The 20,222-nt window shown below is 37.4% G+C and overlaps 3 protein-coding genes across 5 annotated transcripts; all 3 read right to left on the bottom strand.

Moving 5' to 3' along the window:
- Positions 1-296: 296 nt before the first annotated feature.
- On the bottom strand, positions 297-6,849 carry LOC106164227 (uncharacterized). Its single transcript, XM_013542069.2, has 3 exons — positions 6,660-6,849; positions 3,092-3,216; positions 297-1,495 (listed from the first exon to the last, which is right to left on the bottom strand). Exons 1-3 carry the CDS (start codon positions 6,669-6,671, stop codon positions 1,402-1,404), a joined length of 231 nt encoding a protein of 76 aa, XP_013397523.1. The 5' UTR covers positions 6,672-6,849; the 3' UTR covers positions 297-1,401.
- A 2,338-nt stretch (positions 6,850-9,187) lies between these two features.
- Positions 9,188-13,698, bottom strand: LOC106164190 (uncharacterized). Of its 2 annotated transcripts, none has more exons than XM_013542002.2 (8): positions 13,424-13,698; positions 12,195-12,343; positions 11,765-11,903; positions 11,445-11,529; positions 10,997-11,173; positions 10,653-10,792; positions 10,289-10,403; positions 9,188-9,971 (listed from the first exon to the last, which is right to left on the bottom strand). In XM_013542002.2, the coding sequence occupies exons 1-8, from the start codon at positions 13,595-13,597 to the stop codon at positions 9,643-9,645; spliced, it is 1,308 nt and encodes a 435-aa protein (XP_013397456.2). In that variant the 5' UTR covers positions 13,598-13,698; the 3' UTR covers positions 9,188-9,642. The 2 variants fall into 2 exon arrangements, with proteins under 2 accessions (XP_013397456.2, XP_013397457.2); XM_013542003.2 differs by lacking the exon at positions 13,424-13,698 and adding an exon at positions 12,495-12,530.
- Positions 13,699-14,357: 659 nt separating this feature from the next.
- On the bottom strand, positions 14,358-19,703 carry LOC147763390 (uncharacterized). 2 transcript variants are annotated; one of them, XM_087005011.1, is made up of 8 exons: positions 19,348-19,702; positions 17,341-17,447; positions 16,997-17,117; positions 16,231-16,321; positions 15,840-16,031; positions 15,370-15,506; positions 14,918-14,991; positions 14,358-14,584 (listed from the first exon to the last, which is right to left on the bottom strand). In XM_087005011.1, exons 1-8 carry the CDS (start codon positions 19,471-19,473, stop codon positions 14,512-14,514), a joined length of 921 nt encoding a protein of 306 aa, XP_086861137.1. In that variant the 5' UTR covers positions 19,474-19,702; the 3' UTR covers positions 14,358-14,511. The 2 variants fall into 2 exon arrangements, with proteins under 2 accessions (XP_086861137.1, XP_086861138.1); XM_087005012.1 differs by lacking the exon at positions 14,918-14,991 and having other exon boundaries at positions 14,375-14,584; positions 19,348-19,703.
- Between the last annotated feature and the right edge of the window lie 519 nt (positions 19,704-20,222).

Genomic DNA, 20,222 nt, shown 5'->3' with positions numbered 1-20,222 from the left:
TGGATTCGATAATGTGTACCAATTATGAATAAATAACACGGTTCGTTTAGGTCGCCATGCCTTCCTGACATTTGAGAATGAAATATTGACAATGGGTACTTCTATTTGAGGGGTGTTGTCGATTTTATGATTTAAATTGGGTAAAGATTAGTAGCTTTACAGAATATTTAGAAATATGACTGGGAGATTTGAAATGTATATATACCTTTTATCTTTTAATGGTGGCTTTGTTATAAATTTTTTTTCTGACACAGAAGGTGACGGATTACAAAATACAACAACAAACAATTCTTACATTTACTGTATTATTTATATCAAGACAATTCCTGTTTGCATCTAGCTCCCTCTTTTTAAGCCGTGGGAGAAAAGAACCACAAAATGTACGTACAATAAATCTCGCATTTACTACCTTCTTGCCCGTTTTTATATAGTCTGTGACCGCATTCACAACGAGTTGATCCATGGCTGTACAAAGTCACGAACTAAATATGGCGGACATACATGAAAGGAAAACCGCCTAATCTTTTAATAGTCTCTCCGCTTCTCACACGCCTCCCCATGTGTCGTCCCAATGGAGCCGAGATTTAACGACTGTACCCCCGCAGGGACGACGCATGGGGAGGCGTGTGAGAGGCACCCTTTACAAATCGATGGGATATAGGGCTACATGTATCTCATAAGTACCACATGATACAGGTACGTCTGGTTTAGGCCCTCTGTCGGTGCTATGTGAGGTCTACTGTACAATACTTTAGTGCACTGTGCTGTAATGTAAAATATTTAATTGCTTCAAATCGCAACAGTTTTCGAATGTTTCCTAGGTGGGTAGTGTGGTGGGCGTACAAAATCGCGCCAACATTATCCTGAGTCCGTCAGTAATATCTACGTAGTCTACGTATCATTTATCTTTTCATATTTCGAAGAAATTGGAGGTCGGTATATGATCATCCGTCAAAGAAGACGGTGACTTATTTTCGATACATACATGCCTTTCGAATACGATTTAAAATGCCAAGCCATGAAATGTGCACGCTGCCAGCTGCGCCTTATGCAGTTTTGACATGTTTTGCCGATTTATGCCATCCTCAGACCGACCTCGTCACTCCTAGTTCAAGCTGTAAAGGGCACGTTTGGATCGTTAAGAGTTTTAAAACAGTATGTAATTTCTCAACTCAGGTAAACAACATAATTGCATATCATGCATAATCTCAGACTTTGTTTTGATTATATAATGTATAAATGCACTAATCTAAAGCACCAGGAAATTGGTCTCTGCTTCTATCAGCAATATTGCTCCAATATACTGGGTTCTTGCTAATATCAATTACTCAGTTGAAGTGCATATCAGATTATGCTACAGTTCCTCGTTCTTTTGTAATCACAACGTGCGCCGTTCTCAGACTAGCTGACCACCTGAGTGTTTGGATGCACCACATTTTCCTGGAAATGTTTCTTGCAGAAAAGGACGCCGTCCGACTGATGGTAATTTTGAACTCTAAAAATAAAAAAAGTAGATACATATAAAACTGAATATTACCGAGAGCCTATTTCTTCTTTTAAAAGCAGCGGAAATCGGACGATGAGATACGCACGGCTTATTACTCAGTTGAAGTGTACCCTCTACCAAGATGGGCAGATTATATAGGGAAAAATGGAAAATAGCCAAAGGACTTTCTATTTATCTAGAGACATATCTGTGAATATCTGTGAAAAATTAAACTGTCGCCCTGGTAGAGGGTAGTTGAAGTGTATGTGTATACTTTGCAAGATGTAATAGGCCTAAATGTAAACATTTACAAGAAGGGACTATATGGTTATGTAGATTACTGGCACGTCTAATAGGGGGGGTATAAGCTGAGACCTTGCAACATGCGGTACTTGTGTATGAAGTAGACGGTAAGCATTAAATGTAAATAATAGAATAAACAAGCCACGTTAATATTTTGCTACAAGATCGAAGTTCTACTTCTTCAGAAACACTAATACCTTCGGTTTCACCAAACTATATATACCATTTACCTATCCGACCTTTGAATAACCGACAGGAAGGCTTGTTTTCGAAGACGCAAGACGCTCAGTTGGCGCTTAATTTTTTACTGGTTCTTGTACTTGTAGGTAATGGATTTACAGCGCTTTCAAAGCAGTGCCTATTCATCCCGATTTGACAAAGTGTTTTCAAATGTGAAAAAGAAGGAAATAAAAAAGGCAAAATAAAACTAAAACAAGGCTTCTGATGGCGGCAGATGGCGAAAGTGTCATTTTGGCCAATCGAAATTCAAAAACTGATCAAGTGGAGTTCGAACTTAGAATGAATGGAACCAAAGGAGGAGGTTAACACAAGTGACACAAATATGCCACTGAAAAGCTGATCAGAACTGTTTTAATGCAGTTTTTTTACGTCAGCAAATCGCTGACTGTACCTTTGTGCACATCGCTCACGAAGATTATAATAATTGCGACACGTGAAATCAACAGGCAACGACCATGCTGTATTCTTTACCTGTTGTTTTGTGCTGTTAAGGTCGTGAGATTGTAATTAAGTCCCGTTAACAAAAATAATGTCACGAAAGCTTACAATAAATCCCAATAACTAGACCAATTTTCTCAAGACGTATTGATTTCCAATTAAACGTTCACAGACCAAGCAAGAACTTTGTGCCTATCACATATAACAGATCCTCAGTAAAAAAAAATGCACCAAAAGTTCAAGAAAAGTGCACTTTATGCAATATCTTATCGAAACTACGTGTTTCTTGACTGCAGGTGTGCTCGATACCATTAATTCTTGAGATCAATGAAAACATCGCTTAGATTTCTTGCTTGGCATGCGGGATGCGTCAACATGCATGTGTTTTCTGGTACTTTTATCAAAGCAGACATGGAGTTCTGGAATATTTCACTGCCAAACCACAAAAAGAAAAATATGCCCGTCGCTATTTTAAGTGGTCTATATATGGAAGTCTACTTCTAACGCACAAGGGTTAATTCTGAACACAGGTGTGGTAATATATGCGCAAAGGAGTTGTTTGTAAACATATCATGCTGACTGCCCAAGCAAACGATCGTGTTGACCAACAGTGAATTTACTCACGTTAATGTCATTCTGCAAACAGCACACTTGAAGCAAAGTTTGTGAAATATTTTTTTGCCAGCTTCCAGCCTCTCGGCTGCGTACACCGACTTCGCACATACGGTGCACTTCTCGGTTGGCGGTGGCTAAAAAGAAATCAAAATATACTTTGGTCAGGATTACAAAATACTGATAATAATTTTTATATGGAGATTCAAACGCATTGTGACAAAATTAGAACTGTAACTAAATATTTTAATGAAAATCGGAATAGCATATCTGTTCAGATTAGGCGACTTCACAAGACGTAGGGAATCTAGCAGCTAAAGTCAGACGAGGTTAGATAAACTTTCCCAAACCAGATTGTTTTACCACCAACGGGAATTATTTTGATTCAAAAGCTTCTGTCATTTTTGCTGTTTTTCAAAACAGTTATCATAGAAATATTCATAGAAGAAAATATAAACTTCGCCCCCCCCCCCCCCCCCCCCCCCTTATTGACGGCAAATTCAATTCTCAAACAGCGAATTGACCAGGCCCCTTCCCTTTTTCACAAATTGGCAAAAGTTATTAGATTTCAACTGTTACTCAAGAACAAAAATGAGCTAAGACTGTACACGTTGCTCAGAATTTAGCTGACTGCACATATCAGTTTAAGCAGCTGTACATGAATTACTTGATTTTGAACGTACTTTTTAAAGACGTCAAGCAGCTGTATGATCTACAGTGTAAGCAAAATTAGTTTCAGGGGTTGAAATAACGGGTACCGGAGAAGATCAGCATTGGTCAGAATTGTGCCGGAAGTGACGTGCAGTGGTGTTAGAAGCGAAGCTGAGTGGTCATTTTAACATAGAGGTGAACGGCAGTGAAGACGGGTTGTCGGAGGAAAAAGAAGTTTTCTAAACAACATGGTAAGATAACTCTCCTTTTTTACGCATTTTGGGCAGAGAATACTTGTAGAAATAATAGACGCATGATATGAAAACGTGACACGGAACTTGAAGGTGCAAAATCGTGCTTAATTTGCGGTCAACTTGTTTAGAAATAAATGCTGCGTCGACCGCCAGCGCGACAAAAAGCGTAAAGGGGAAATAATTCCCGGGAGTCTTTAAATCGTTGTCATGTGGAAATTTGGCATTAATATAATCCGATATGTCCATATCTAAGTATTTTTGGGTGTTTTATGGTATGGGCTGCAATTACAACGATGTTTTAGAGGTCTTGAAGGACCTTGTGAAAACCAGGAAGTAGTTCGTAACTAACAAGTGGAATGTACCGATCTCCGACTGCTGTGCACAGCTGTATCTTTTTTTTCAATATATTGACGAATTTTTAGATCTTTATATGTCCATCTGGCATGAAATTCCACACACATGATCACACTGATACACCTTTTACACTGGGGAAGGCGCTCATCGGTACAAATATACAATAAAGTGCAATGCATTCACAGGACAAATAAAACATTTCACTGACAAGATCTTCCCAAAAAGACGGAAAGAGAATTCAGGTGAGCTGACAGGTAATTAAGACTAGCTCAAAGTACTAATAATTGACATTATTATGCAATACTCAGTTGGTAAAACGATTCTCACAGGTAGATAAGATGTAACATGACCAATTTCTATAGGCTAATGATTGCCAGCCTGAGGAAAGTGATTGCCAGTCTCTTTTGTCAGTGATTTTTAACTCAGAATTTTTAGATCTTTATATGTCCATCTTGCATGAAATTCCACACACATGATCACACTGATACACCTTTTACACTGGGGAAGGCGCTAATCAGTGACAAATGCCAAGACAAAGGTGACATTCTGACAGCCTCTTATCTGAGTTAAAAATCACTGACAAAAGAGACTGGCAATCACTTTCCTCAGGCTGGCAATCATTAGCCTATAGAAATTGGTCATGTTACATCTTATCTACCTGTGAGAATCGTTTTACCAACTGAGTATTGCATAATAATGTCAATTATTAGTACTTTGAGCTAGTCTTAATTACCTGTCAGCTCACCTGAATTCTCTTTCCGTCTTTTTGGGAAGATCTTGTCAGTGAAATGTTTTATTTGTCCTGTGAATGCATTGCACTTTATTGTATATTTGTACCGATGAGCGCCTTCCCCAGTGTAAAAGGTGTATCAGTGTGATCATGTGTGTGGAATTTCATGCCAGATGGACATATAAAGATCTAAAAATTCGTCAATATATTGAAAAAAAAGATACAGCTGTGCACAGCAGTCGGAGATCGGTACATTCCACTTGTTAGTTACGAACTACTTCCTGGTTTTCACAAGGTCCTTCAAGACCTCTAAAACATCGTTGTAATTGCAGCCCATACCATAAAACACCCAAAAATACTTAGATATGGACATATCGGATTATATTAATGCCAAATTTCCACATGACAACGATTTATAGACTCCCGGGAATTATTTCCCCTTTACGCTTTTTGTCGCGCTGGCGGTCGACGCAGCATTTATTTCTAAACAAGTTGACCGCAAATTAAGCACGATTTTGCACCTTCAAGTTACGTGTCACGTTTTCATATCATGCGTCTATTATTTCTACAAGCATTCTCTGCCCAAAATGCGTAAAAAAGGAGAGTTATCTTACCATGTTGTTTAGAAAACTTCTTTTTCCTCCGACAACCCGTCTTCACTGCCGTTCACCTCTATGTTAAAATGACCACTCAGCTTCGCTTCTAACACCACTGCACGTCACTTCCGGCACAATTCTGACCAATGCTGATCTTCTCCGGTACCCGTTATTCAGATACGCTTACTTTTCATCAGAGTCGAACCCTAGATGATGACATGCCTATTATCTAATTTCTTTCGGTAGAGGCTATGTAATTAGGGTTTTTCCTGTCATGTTATATGGACAGGAATGCGAGGCAGAAGTTGGATCTACGTTTACATGGAAAGAGACTATGGTGCGTGGTAGTATATAGGCGAAAAGGCTGAATATACACCCCAAAGGTGTTTCCTACATTGTATTTAGCCCCCGGACAGCATGGCTAAAAGCAGTTAAAAACCAATTTCATTTCGCCGTGGAGAATAATAAATGATCGGAATTAAGTAGGTGACCTTTCGCTTTTCCCACCTATCTCATATAACCTCTAGGTAGATACAACGTCGGCGTGTATGAAAAAAGATACCATGCCTTGATGAGTTTCAATGTAGGCCTATGCAACGTGCTTTTTCTGATTTATCACTTTATAGTACAATTGGTCTCAGTCAGTGGGACATAATGAGATGGATATGTATGTTAAACATATTCTTGAATAACCAAAAGTTCTTTTATAAACTCTTAGTAGACTTCTTTGACGGACTCCTTTTAAGTGATCTGAGATAATGTCATTGTCAACATCGTGACATTCATGTGACGACCCGCAATGAAATTGTGTCGGTTCCGTCTGTAAATAACATTACACGGATATTAAGTTCAAGGCGCATATTTAAACGTAGAAATCTTAAGTTTGGTATGCCGTGAGCTAGCATATTACTTGCCTGAATAATGCAACTTATCGCTATCTGAACAAGGCGGCAACCGTATTATAATAACGTCACGCTAGGAATAATTTTTCTCACCTGCCACGGCATATTCTCTGGGGATCAGGTGAAGTGAGCGTTCTCTTTGCTGTCTGTCGATCTGTCCCGTTAGCTGGGCGTAGAAATATGTGAGTCAGCTAGGAGTATTCCCGCCTACTGTATGAGCGATGTAGTTAGGAGGAATGACGTGCAAATAACCCTACCTCTGTAAATGTTAGTGTGTTTAAGGTCATAACACCAGCATGCGCACTGCGCAGCTCATATCTTATGCTTACGCATGTGGATGTGGATAGATAGATCATCCTGCACACATAATGTCTCTAAAGTGACGAGGTTTGTTTTGCAATCAGCAGGCGGTGGTGCTATATTTCATAATTCTAAGTGCATAAACGGAAAGGAAGAAACAATGTGTAAACGACCAATGATCTTAATGTGTAAATGTGAACTCCTACCAAATTAAAAACCGCTTGTTTTATTTCTACACGTTCAATCTAATCACGGTTATACTAAATGGGCTGAGACCTTATACCGTTTTAAAATATTGCGTTTTATTTTTCGATAAATATAAAATAAAGTTACAAAGAAAATTATGATTGCATTTCGAAAATGTTCGAAAAGAACATTTTTAGATCTGTTTATGGACAGGGAGATTGTTGCAGAAGAAATCCATTAGAATTGATCTTGATCGCATTCAAGATGCATTTTCTAAAATGTTCTATGTCAGGCAAATTCTTAAAAGGATTTTTTGGCCTCGGACAAAATTTATTTTAAGTTCATTGTCAGCTCTTGTCATTGTGAGCTGCTGCGTGTGGTATCATGTGTCAATGTTTTATACAACAAACTAATGACGCTAATGTGGTCCTACGTCGTGTTATCAAGTAATATCTATAAGTCAATCAATTACAAGATTAATCGTTTTACTTTGTTACAAAAGTTTCCCACTATATCACAGAATTTTAGAAATTTTAATACTTTATGACGAATATTATTAGACATATTTTTTATACTCAAGTTTATCATAGCTGCATAATCCCTTTTTGTTGTTTTCACCTACATTCGTCAGTACAGATAAACTGATGCCTCCGATTCACTAATTTGACTTGATATTAACAATTTCGTTCCTTACTTTTGACAAAAAAAGTAGTAATGATTATGAGGGCAGTGCCGCTAAGGACCGAACGACGAGTAGTTCCGTTCAATTTAACTGATATATTTATCACGTTTTCGATACTTTTCCCATAAGTTAATACCCAGTGTCTTCTATTACGCATAATGCATGTAATACATGAAAATATTACTACATATTCTGAGGATCCTTTTCTTCTCCCGCCATAATAAGCTTTTGTGCGCGATTTTTTTTACATGTGTTGAAGTTACTGTGTTCTTAACACAAAATTTATTATTACCAATCACGCTTCTGGCTTTGTTTAATATGCGAGTTTCAATGTTTATCTAAATATTAAAAGAAAAACAACTAGGATTTCTAAAAATTAAATGTATGAAACATATTTACCTAATAGTTATAGAATTATCCACATAGAAAGGATAAAATGTGGTTGTTTACACGAAAACTGTATAACATCATAACTAGCGTTAGGAACCCATAGGCCATGCATTTATATTGGTCTAAATAAGCAATGATATATTTTACAAGACAGCACAGTCAGTGAACAAGAGAAAAGAGAAACATCCTCCAACCCTTTATCAATGAAAATTAAAGTAAATGATTGTAACAGTGTCGGCGGGACTATGAGCCTGTTGATCACTCATGATAGCGACGAGAAAGAGAGAAAAGCACAATCATGATATAGCTTAACAGCACATCCCAACACATTTGTTTGTCGCGATGTTGTTTAACTCGAACGTTCCGCGTGACTAGATTGTAGGCCAACTGTGACTGTGTAGGCGTACAAAGGCAAAATTAGACAGGAGCATGTTCAGAACGTCCCATCTATCATGAAATACAATTGATCTGAATCCAGCTATATTTTTATCTAAAATTTGTACTAATAAAATCCCATACAGCAACTGTGTTCTTTATTGCACAAGAGAGTGAAAAAAGTGAAAAAAATCGTGGCCCAAGATGACCCACACAGTTTGAAGTTTTTCCGTTTTTTTTTTCTTTTTTCTTTTTTAACCAAGATCTAATATTTGTTTAGGTAAAAACATATAATAACATTAAATTGGGGCATTTGAGGGGATGACGCACAGAAATAGAGAGGAGATAAAGAGATCATCATGGCCTGTGACACAAGGAAATAACGGACAGGAATGAAAATAATCCTGGTCGGAGGTAACACTCTCCTCTCAAGACTTTTCTTTTGTATTATGATGACGGAACAAGGAAGAAGCCCTACTTACATTAATTCATTTCGCAGAAGAGGAATTCAAGAGCTGCACTTACTTTTCCGGTTGCTTATTGAAAGGTGTCTTATACTCCCGGATATAATGGTTTAGTCCACGTTGGTTTCACGAACTACGGATATATTCTTCGACTACGTAAATGTTTTATCTTTATCAAACTGAAAGGCGTTGAATATTACACAAAAAATAACAACAGCGGGATAAAAAGTGCATTACGAGTCTGTGCCCGAATTTATTGACATAAATAAATCTAAAAAAAAGAAGAAAGAAAAAACAAATATTTACAAGTCACTGTTAACATAAACAAGCGTGTAAGGACGCACTACTTTTTCATTAAGGGACCCTGCATCTACAAGTTCTGTACACAATTGTAAAAATATTAGATTGAACACTGAAGCAAAAGTCAGTAATCAATTACATTATTTCGCCGTAGACATAGTTTCGATAAACAGTGTCAGTCTTCAATGATGTTACTTAGCGATTTCTTTTCTTCAAAAAAGTCCAACAACAGCTGAAACACGCTTTCAATCGACTTCTCTTTGGGATTCTCAAATTGTCTTCTGGTTTCAATGGACTTAATACCATTTCATCTGTATTCACTGGCCTAGGCTTGACACCACTTGTTCTATCGTCAGTTTCTTCTGGTCCAAGCACAATATCACTTTTTGTGTCCTCGGGTTTCTATTGGCCCAGGCACAATATCAGGCTTTGTGTGGTTAGTTTCTACTGGTCCAGAATCGTTATTAGTCCCAGTGGTACCGTTTTCCACGGGCTTTGTTTCCTCTGGTTTAATCATAACCTCAAAACCGTCTATATCTTCTTCTATATCTTTGTCGACCGTTTCATTTGGATAGGAAGAAGATGGCCACTCTCTGTAATGAGGCATCACTTTTTTCACTTCATAAAATTCAAATTGAAACTCGGGATCTTGAAAATCCACGTCCTTTCGCAAAATTAATTTGTTGCCATTAACCTTGACGAAATACCCTGAAAATATATACATAAAAAACATAAAGCTTTTACATCATTCACTAACATCTGAAACACATGAATAAGGGTGACACATTTTTCTTATTTATTATTAAATACTTAAAATGATCTGTCTGTGACTGACGTAGACTTTCCAATTTACTACTACAACCTCGAACTTGTTACTTACTTTCGCTTAAATACCTTATATTGATGTTTCATCGCCGTCCAATACGTTAACTTTCAGAAAATTTTTGTTTTAATACCATCTTGCCCAGTAACGCGCGTGCGTTTGTGTGTGTTCTATTGCGAAATTGAAATAATTCGTTGAATACCTTTTAACTTTAAAGATTCTAAACAGAAGACATTTTTCCGTATGCGCATGCATTTAAACATCCATTCCTCAGCAGGAGTGTCATTGCTTAAGCTAACCGCACCATCGGAGCTAGTCTGTGAATGAAAGAAAATAGTTATTATTAATAAGTCGAAAAACTCGTAAAAATCCATTGCAAATTGGCTTAATTTAATAAACGTCTTTGACAATCCTTAGAACACATTGTGAATGAAATATTAATGCAAGCGACACTCATTCGATCTTTAAATCAACTTAAATCGATTCTGAAAAACTCCAAATGCAAGTGACAAGAATATCAGTAACATTTACAGGTTAAACACTGACACTTGATATCTTTGTAATACCTGAGGGTTGAAAATCACCGTTTTACTTCTGGGAAAAGCTTCTAGTATATATCCCCGTTCATAGTCTTCGATGACTACGACATTTTCTATTTCTCCAGTCCTTCCATGGTGCCCATGGTAACTTGATATAAATAACTGATCTACAAATAATATGGACGTTGAAATAAATAAAATGAAAATAAAAACAAAAACATCATCACCATAACTTACACACACACACACACACACACACACAGAGAGAGAGAGAGAGAGAGAGAGAGAGAGAGAGAGAGAGAGAGAGAGAATCGTGCACATTAATTCATGAAACTCAATTCAGTTTAAGAAAAGAATGTAACTTTACATACGTTCTTTTTCCGTTAATCCGTATGGTGTCAAATACTGTCCGTTAGCTGCACACTGGACATAGTAAGTGGAAGACGTTGGCTCAGGTTCGATGTCCCATATTTTATCACCATCATCAATGACAATACTTGCTTCCAGCCTCTCCCAGCTAATTCGGGTTATTTCGTGGTACCCGGAAGCTGAAAGCAACAGTAAGAGTTTGAGCAAAATCTTTGACCCATTTCTTTTAATCAACTGATGAAAATACTAGGATTTTACAAAGACGTGGTGACAACATGATTGCCAAAGAAATGCAACACGAATACAGATTGATTTTTCACTAGACATAGTCACAATTTATGGCACAATTTATGGCCATTTCTCCTATTGTGCAACAAGTATTTTGGTATGCAATTAATTTCATAACACCTCAAAGTTAATCTAATTCTAATGCTTATAAAAGCAGCTTACCAGTGTGATTTATCTGGATGGTAAGTTTGAAGTAGATGAATTGTCTTGCTTCATTGGTGGGATTTTTTTCTCTCCGTCGAAAGATCTGAAAATGTTACCAATAAATAAGAGTATATAAGTGAAGTGGGCGTAAAATCAATTTTCAGATGATAAGCGACCAAAATAAATCGACAGGAGGAAATGAACTCGATTATATTATACAAATAACAACTCTTTAACGATAAGGTTAAAAAAAATGATAACTACGAGAAATTCAAGCAATGAAAAATCCAAGCTGCGCGGTTGGGTAGTTGATGTAAAAAAGCGACAGAGCGACATACCATTATGAATTCCTCCAGTTCTTTGACGGATTCTTGAACATATTCAATAAATTCGGATGGTCCCATGTCGAGGACAGCTGTAACTTCATCGTTCATTTTATCTGGCCCCTCAATGATTCCTAAGAGCTCATCATTTGCTCTGCAATAGTAAACAAATTACAAGTCCTTTTCGCATCAAGCGGCACACTAAACTGGACCGGTCCACTTTTGAGAGATTGACATTAAGGATTTAGAGGAGAGAGTCATCTAAACGCCGCCCTCAACCGCCGATCATGTTGTCGATTCTACTCATTTGATAGTATTTCCCCTCATTAATTTCCGACCTTAAGTGTCTTTATATTTTCATGAACATGATAAAAGGTAAAATACGCGTTTTTAAAAGTAGGCCCTACAGTTTTGGAAATCGTCCAAATGATTGATGGAATTCTACCTTAATTGGGATCCTAAACTCCGTGCTCCATCTTCCTCGTCGTGATGGTTCGTGCCGTGGACTTCCAGAAACGGTCGACAGTCAGGCAGTTTGACCTCTTGGAATTTGACATTCAGAAAATCGTGGCACCTGAGGGTATGGTCACCATTCTGAAATGTTAAAGCACTGATTACTGTCATTATCTAGATACTTTTTTTAATAACGTTTATTCGAAAGAAATGGAGGCAAAGCGCTAAAAGCATTAGATGCTCTCCACAAAATTAAATAAGTAAATAAATAAAACAAATGATCATTAGATACTAGAGTTCTTGGATACGCCATTTTGTCCATCTAAAGCTTTGATTACCCGATGTCTATTTTTATTCCAATCAATAACATTTTCAAAAACGCAATACAGGTAAAACCCTCACGTCAGTTGCTAAAAATACCGATATTAGTCAAATAAATTAGTGCAATAAAAACACTGACGAGAAAAATTCACTATTTCATGAAACACACCTTCCGAAAAATGATAACAACTATATCTATGCTCATGATTTATTTAAAAAACACTCCCTATTTATATCTTTAGAAATCACTGCAATTGAAAGAAAAACATTCTAACCGATTAACATTGTGTTGGGGTCCTAGGTTTAGGGAAGTTAAAGTCAAATGCCTCTTTTTCCTAACAGATCTAGATCATCCCCCCCCCCCCCCCCCCGCCAAAAAAAGTCGCATATCCCATCACGCATCGACTTAATATGTGTAGATATCAGTATTAAAAATCAAATTAAATATATGACAACCAAATGTCAAATATACACCTGATCCTTGCCTTTGCGTAAGACACTTTCAAAGAATAGAGGACTGGCGCTGAGCAAATATGCACCCACACTAAACAAACCCGGATATGTAAGGAAAACAAAACAGCTATGGTATAACTATAACCACAAAAATTCCGGAACTAGTGTCCTGTGCGCTTCATTTATTATACATGTACATTTCTGCAACCGTAGAAAAATTTCCATCCTTTAACCTTTAGATCTAAGCTTATACGACTGTATGCGAGAACGAAACTTTCTACGATTGAGACTTGAATGGCTCTTTGAAGAAAGGGAGAACGTATTAACTCGCATACTATGTATGTATAAACTTTATCCAAGCAAGCTGTCAAACAACAAGAGAGGTTATTTGTTTTAAATATTCAAACCACTTTCCGAATAGTTTGCACCGAATTCAAAGTCATTTACCTCATCTTCTAGATAGCACAACCTCTGCTCCTCTTCGCACCGGACCTGTTGTATTATCTCAGACAGCTTGGGTCGCTCCATGAGCGTACTGGTAGTGCTGATAACACTAAAATCACGCGAAATTTTCGGCTTTGTTTTATCCTTCATTTTGTTCCGTGTTTGGCAACAGCTCATAGATTTAAGACTTTAACCATCGATGGTATCCAGCTTTTCTGTGGTGTCGTATGAATGCAGCAAATGAAAAAGGCTTGACCGGGATTTCCCACGAGGTGAGTCATAGATAATTTCGTTGATATGCATTATAGGTTCATTGTGGCCACGTGACTGGAATATCCTCAAAACGTATTATATTGATTCGCAGAGTGACTACAAGTAAAAAGGGAAAATGCAAATCGAAAATGTGATTGACAAAAACGTCGTGTTTTATTCTAAATAAACAGGAATAAACAGTCTAAGAGCACTAAAAGAAGAATCGTTTTAGGCTTCACGCTCCTTCAAAAAGGAAAATTCAGACGCAGTCTTAAAGGGAGACAGGGTGTAGGGTGCCAAGAACCGTCTATATCTGCGTAACATACCAATTATCCCATCATGTGACATATCAAAAGAAACCTTATTTCTACAGCTATTCATTCCATTTATTACATTATGAAGATTGATAGACAAAGCGATATACGGCTCCACACGTTTTCTTTTAAACTATAAATCTTTAAAAAAGTTCCGTTACAGCCGTTGCTTACAACAACTACAGACGTTTTAAATCAACTGAATAAGGCGATTTCAAATCTCATTTCTAAATAAAGATACTCTTGAAATCGTTTCAGTGCATTGTCTCTGTAACATCTGATGTTCAAGAACTGGCCAATAATTAATCAGACCCACGTGCGACTAGTACGGTAGGTGAACTTTCAGTGGGCACCGAATTAAACAGAAACGGTGACTGAAGGGGTGACTGTAGTCCACATCCGTCCACATGGGCTGGTTGACAGTCGTGATCTTCCTCAGCCTCAACAAATTCGTTGCCAGTCATAGTCAAAAGCTTGTGGCGCCCCCTTTCGTTTCGACGAAACAACTGGAACAGCACATCTTGCTCAAGCGGTTGGCGCGTATTGATGTGTAACTTTTTGAGTGTTACCTCGGTGTCTGTGCTGTTGAGAAAGTAACCTGAAAATCCCAAAGGCATTGTACATCGGATAGAGCATGATCTTTGTGTTAGTTTGATTAGTTTGATCGTGTGTGTGTGTGTGTGTGTCTCTTTCACACACACACACACAGAGGGAGAGAGAGAGAGAGAGTAACCTTAAATCCCACACGCAATGTACATCGAATAGAGCATGATCTTTGTGTTAAAAGAATTATAGCGAATCGCAAGTCTTCAGGGTAAAAAAATTAGTTCGATCCTTCGTGTGTTTGTGTGTTGTGTGTGCGTGAGTGAGACAGAGAGAGAGAATACCTGGTTTAATCAGGGATTCGAAGAACCAGATATTCTTATCGTACCGTCGACCGAGGAAATATGAACTCTGCACAGTTGTCCTTGACTGAATTACCGCACTGTTTGGCACATTTGTCCCCTGAGTCAATAATGAAAATGGTTTAATATTTGCATTTTCACGAGCGATTTTTTTTAACTCGCCAAGTTATACTTTATCGAGTCTGTTCCTTATTCTGCTTGCTCCCAAAGTCTTAATTACTTCGGGAATTTCTTTAAAATCATTTTTATCTAACTCTTTGATACTGCATGAATATCTCCTAGAACAAACTTGTTCTCTAAACAATAAATAACCGAATGTTTATTGACTAAGATCTTTGAATTTGAAATTATCAGCATTTAAAACAATGCAATAAAATTAATTTTAACGTGCACTGTATAATAAAGAGACGTCCGATCAAAAGGAATCTATCAGATTCAATAACTTAAGAGAAGTCATTAAATTGATTGTTCAAATTACCTCAAACTTAACTCCATCACCGTTTACACACAGCACGTGGCCGTTCGATGAGTCTTTTATGATAAACACATAAACAACATTTCCATCTTGATCTCGTCTGTTGTCGGTTCCCAAATAAGACAAAACTTGCAGTTTGTCTGAAAGAGAAGACTTTTCTGAATTGTTATTGTTGCTACATGTGCCACTGCTACGAACCTCGGATATTGGTTTATTTCGAAATAAAAATGCTTTATACAAAATATGCTAGTTTTGATTTGGTATCAAGCTCAGTTCACGTCCAATAAGTTAAACGAAAAAAAAAAAAAAGGTTTCTCTTATAAGAAAAAAGAAATAAAAGAAATAGATAGGGTGAAAAGCAACAAATATAGAACCATCATCGTCGTCATCCCTACGTAACTGTGAACAGAAATGTCCAAGCGGTTTTATAATTCATACAAAAAGTACATAAAAATGTCAATCCGAAATCTTACGCTGATGAGGGGTGTCGACAGGTTGACCACTGGCGTTTGGTGCTATGAAATCTCCGGACTGCAGGCTTTTGATATTGCAAGTTGTAACAGTGCCGGATTTGACATCAGAAATCTCTCCGTGACCAGGAATGACGATGTCAATCACTGCAAGCAGCGATCTCGACACATCGAATTTTATAATATCATCCCCTCCTGCAAAACACAAACAACAGAATTAATTATTTCGTTTAGTTAATTTAGATAGCTAATAAGTTAAAAATCAGATGCTATATTGTCTAACACTATGCAATAAAAAATATTCCGATTACATATTATTCTTTAATTTTATTGCTTTTATTTGTTACTGTGTGGAAAATAAGGACTTTTATGAAAAGAGAAGGTGAAAACGTACCTCTACCCCTTAAAATTCTAACTTTCACTTCGATTTTGTAGTAAAGGAATTCTACTTCCTCTTCCGATTTTTTATTGAGTCTGCGAGTTATCTACGAAACGTAACAAAAGCAAAATAATGCAGTGAGAAAGTTGTATTTTATATTACGTTCTTCAATCAAAAGAAAAACTGAGCAAGGAAGCGATATGTATTGCGCTGTTCGTGAAAAATAAAGACAAATGACATCGATGGTGTCATCAGCAAAACATGATCTGTCATTCTGTTTTTATTTTTAGTACACACACTGGACAATAGAAGTGTCACCCCTACTGAATCAATTGGGGGAGATAAATGACTGTGGAATGACATGCTCCTGGTATCATTTTATTAACATCAAATTTCACAAAAGAAGCGGTTCTGACTGAACAATTCAACTGTATTGATATTCTGACATTAATTGCTTATATTCCGCCTCTTCAAGTTAATACATGTAACTTTGATTTATACTCTGATTCAGGGGGTGACACTTCTATTGTCCAGTGTGTGTATGTACAGATTTGATTTTTTTTCTTGTGATTTGGTTGTAGGTGGGAGAATGAAAAAAAAAAAAAAAAAAAAAAGAAATTGGATCAATTCATCTTTTAGGGGACCTAAAATCTGTAGGACTTATTATACCTTTACTGTTATTTTGTATTGTAAAACCAACAGGCCTAGAATATGCGGTGTGAATCTCTTCATTTGAGGTCTGGGGTCCATAAGAAATTAAAAATGAGCTTGAAACACTTACCAACACAAAAGTATCTTGCTGAATAACGTCTTTATTGAAAAGTTTTGTGATATCTGGATAGCCTTTAAAAAGAGATACATATCCCTCTTTGAGTCGTATACCGAGGATTTCGTCATTTTTCCTGAATAAAAGTAAAATAGAAATACAACAGTAAATAAATGAGGAAATTTGGAAAATAATTGAATAGGGCCTAATTTGCATGTGCTTAACTGTAGACTGTTATCTCACAGGTGAATAACGTCATCAGGGTCTTACCCCGGGCGTTTGACCGCATAACCCTCTTGAAATCGAAACCCTAGATTCACCACTAATGCAGATAACTATCATCAATAAGATTTACTCACTGTAACTTCAAACCTTTGTCTTCATTGACAGCGTGTACCATATAGTAATGAGTTCCATTTCTATACATCTCGCTGATATCAATGCCTAAGTTTGGAACAGAAAAAATCTGAAAAAAAGTCTCATTTCATCAACACAATCTATTCAATAGCACATTTTTATCAGAAATGGTTGCGTTGGAAATAATTCAAAAATTAAATTTGATTTTTAAAAATTAAGACAAGTAACAAATGTGTTAGGGCGCATTCAGAGCATAATCCGCGGACTAACAGATCATAATCCCAGACCAACGTAATGGTGTGTGTGACGTGATCGGAAAATTATTCGAGCAGTAATTTTTTTCATTTTGTTCAATAACGAAATAGATAAAAAAAAATAGATAAAATAATTTTAAAAATCCCAAAAGGGCACCCTGAGCTTCAGAGCTAACTTGACACTAACCTTTTCACTGTAGCCTATCTCCATCGTGTCAAGTAACCTCTGACGAAAATAGTTTGACCTATTTTATATAAGCCAATCGAATCCATGTTTCAAAATTTTTCACCAAAGTTTGGTGAAAACGCTGATTGGTTGATCGTCAATCGGCAATCCTCGGCTGATTCCGCAAGCTCCATACTAACAACATAGTTATTGTCGAGTGCGGAGACATCCGAGTAGTTCCGAGTGGTTCCGAGTGCATAACCGTACACAAAGAAAGCATGGAGTATATCGGAATTGAAACCAGAGCAGTATGATGCCCTGCATCATTATCTACTGAGAGACGATGTTATTTGCGTGCTGCCCACAGGTTACGGCAAGACCCTGATATTCAGCCTTATCTTTGATTGGTCCGGATTTGAACAAAGCGCGCTTTGACTCGTTCGCGTTCATTGGCTAGATCGTTTAATGAGTCATTGAGTGCGGGCTTTTAAATTTGATTGGCGGGCGGCGGAGGCAATCGAATCTGGTCAGAGGTTACTTGACACGATGGAGATAGGCTACAGTGAAAAGGTTAGTGTCAAGTTAGCTCTGAAGCTCAGGGTGCAAAAGGGGGATTAAAAGTAAAAATGATGATTAATATTTTCTCAAATAAAATTCAATTGCAGATTGTGTAGTTTGTATTTTGGTTGCAGTCGGAATTGTTAGAGCACGTGAATTTTTATGCCAAATTAGGCCCTATCACTCAGTAGTTAGGTGGTACTATCTCAGCCTGCTTAATATGTAAATAATTTTTGCTCGTGCAAATCATAAGCATCTTTCACTCAGTTGCTAATGAACGCAACCAAACCTTCGGGTCTCCCGCTGATGATCTTCCGCTAATAAAGTCCCTTGAACAAATATGAAAATTACCTTGTCGTCTCGCTTGGATCGCTACCAAATAAGATAATCGCTCTTTCAGTTTCGTTTATATTATTCATCGATCACGTTTGTTTGCAGATGGTTTAAATGATAAAATGCACAAATTTCAGACAGTGTGCCTCGGCACAACTACGTGCCAGGAAATCAGTTGTGTTGTCGGACAACTTCTGGTGAGGTTTGGTTGTCTGTTGAAAACACAACATTAATATAATGCCGAGCCCCGTCGGGTGCCGTTTGAAGGTCTGGAAGGTGTCCGTTTTCATAATTTAACGGTAACATTGCATAGACTTCGTTTAGGGCCTACACTTTTTTGTGCCGAATGTAGGTCACTCCGGTCACTGAGCACTTTTTTTTCGGCGTGCATTATGTATTTGATATTTTAGTGTTCTCCACGACGTACAGTGTGATTTTGTACACTATTTTAGTGGGTCCATGATATCAGAGGGTGGGCCCAAAGTCTATGTGGGAATATATAAGCTTGAGTTAGCACTAGTACTATTAGGGCCATGTAGGCCTATAGGTCTGCATGTCGCGTGTAATGAAACATCGCGCTATCTTATTGATATCAGAGTCTGAAATCGGACAGAGAATCGTAAGAGAAATAAGAATTAAGCCAATAACTTTCAAATGCCACAACTGGAATGTAGGAAAACTCTCATCGTTTAATTTACCTTGCCATCCTCGACTACCGATTCCCTGGTCGACGAAAGCAAGACATGACACTGTTCATCACGGCGTCTTGTGGAAATAACTCCACCTTCTTCTGGTGTCATTTCTATCGTATGTGTATTTTGCATCTTTAAATGTTATGCAATGATCTGATGTTCATATGAGCGATAGGACCTACTTACATCCGTTGTACTGACCGATTGTGGAATTTCCAGTGAAGTCATATGTGATATGTTGATCACGTGGTATTTTTCCGGCTATTTTTTCCGGTTTCGTTATGTGCATGTATGATTCAGTTTCAAATAAGGTGCAATCAAAGACTTTTATTTGTCTATGGAAAACATTGAAAATTGCGTGTCTGGCTTAGAGTTGTGGTTGCCAGAGACATTCTCTCAGTGTATACCTCAGTTAGACACCTAAAGCACGCAAAGTATTATATATTAGTCCATTCTCATAATTTTGCTTAAGTGACGTGTATTATATCTTACTGACATCACTTGACGAGCAAAATCATGAGAATGGAATAATAGAAATTCAAAGGATCAGTCTTTTCCAGAGTTAGATCCCGTACCTCGCGTGCTGTCCCAGTGTCAGTGGGTTTGCTTGAGTTACTCTGTTAATACTCTGAAGTTAAGGGGCCAGCTGAGTGAGGACCTAGTTTTTGGTAAAATCCTCGCCGACTATGGACGGATAAGGTCAACACAAATATATATATATATATATATATATATATATATATATATATATATATATTGAAATGATGAAAAAAACATACAATCTTCCGTGCAGCTGGTGGTTATTATTTTATTGACACTAATCGCACAAAAAATGACTATAAAATAGTATAACATTCTGACCAGCAAATGAAACGGCAGCT

Source organism: Lingula anatina, chromosome 2 (assembly GCF_051362555.1).
Source record: "Lingula anatina isolate TDL-2025a chromosome 2, LinAna3.0, whole genome shotgun sequence".
NCBI classification, from domain to species: domain Eukaryota; kingdom Metazoa; phylum Brachiopoda; class Lingulata; order Lingulida; family Lingulidae; genus Lingula; species Lingula anatina.
Note: the sequence above shows the minus strand (reverse complement) of the source record. Positions and strands in the feature narration are given on the sequence as shown.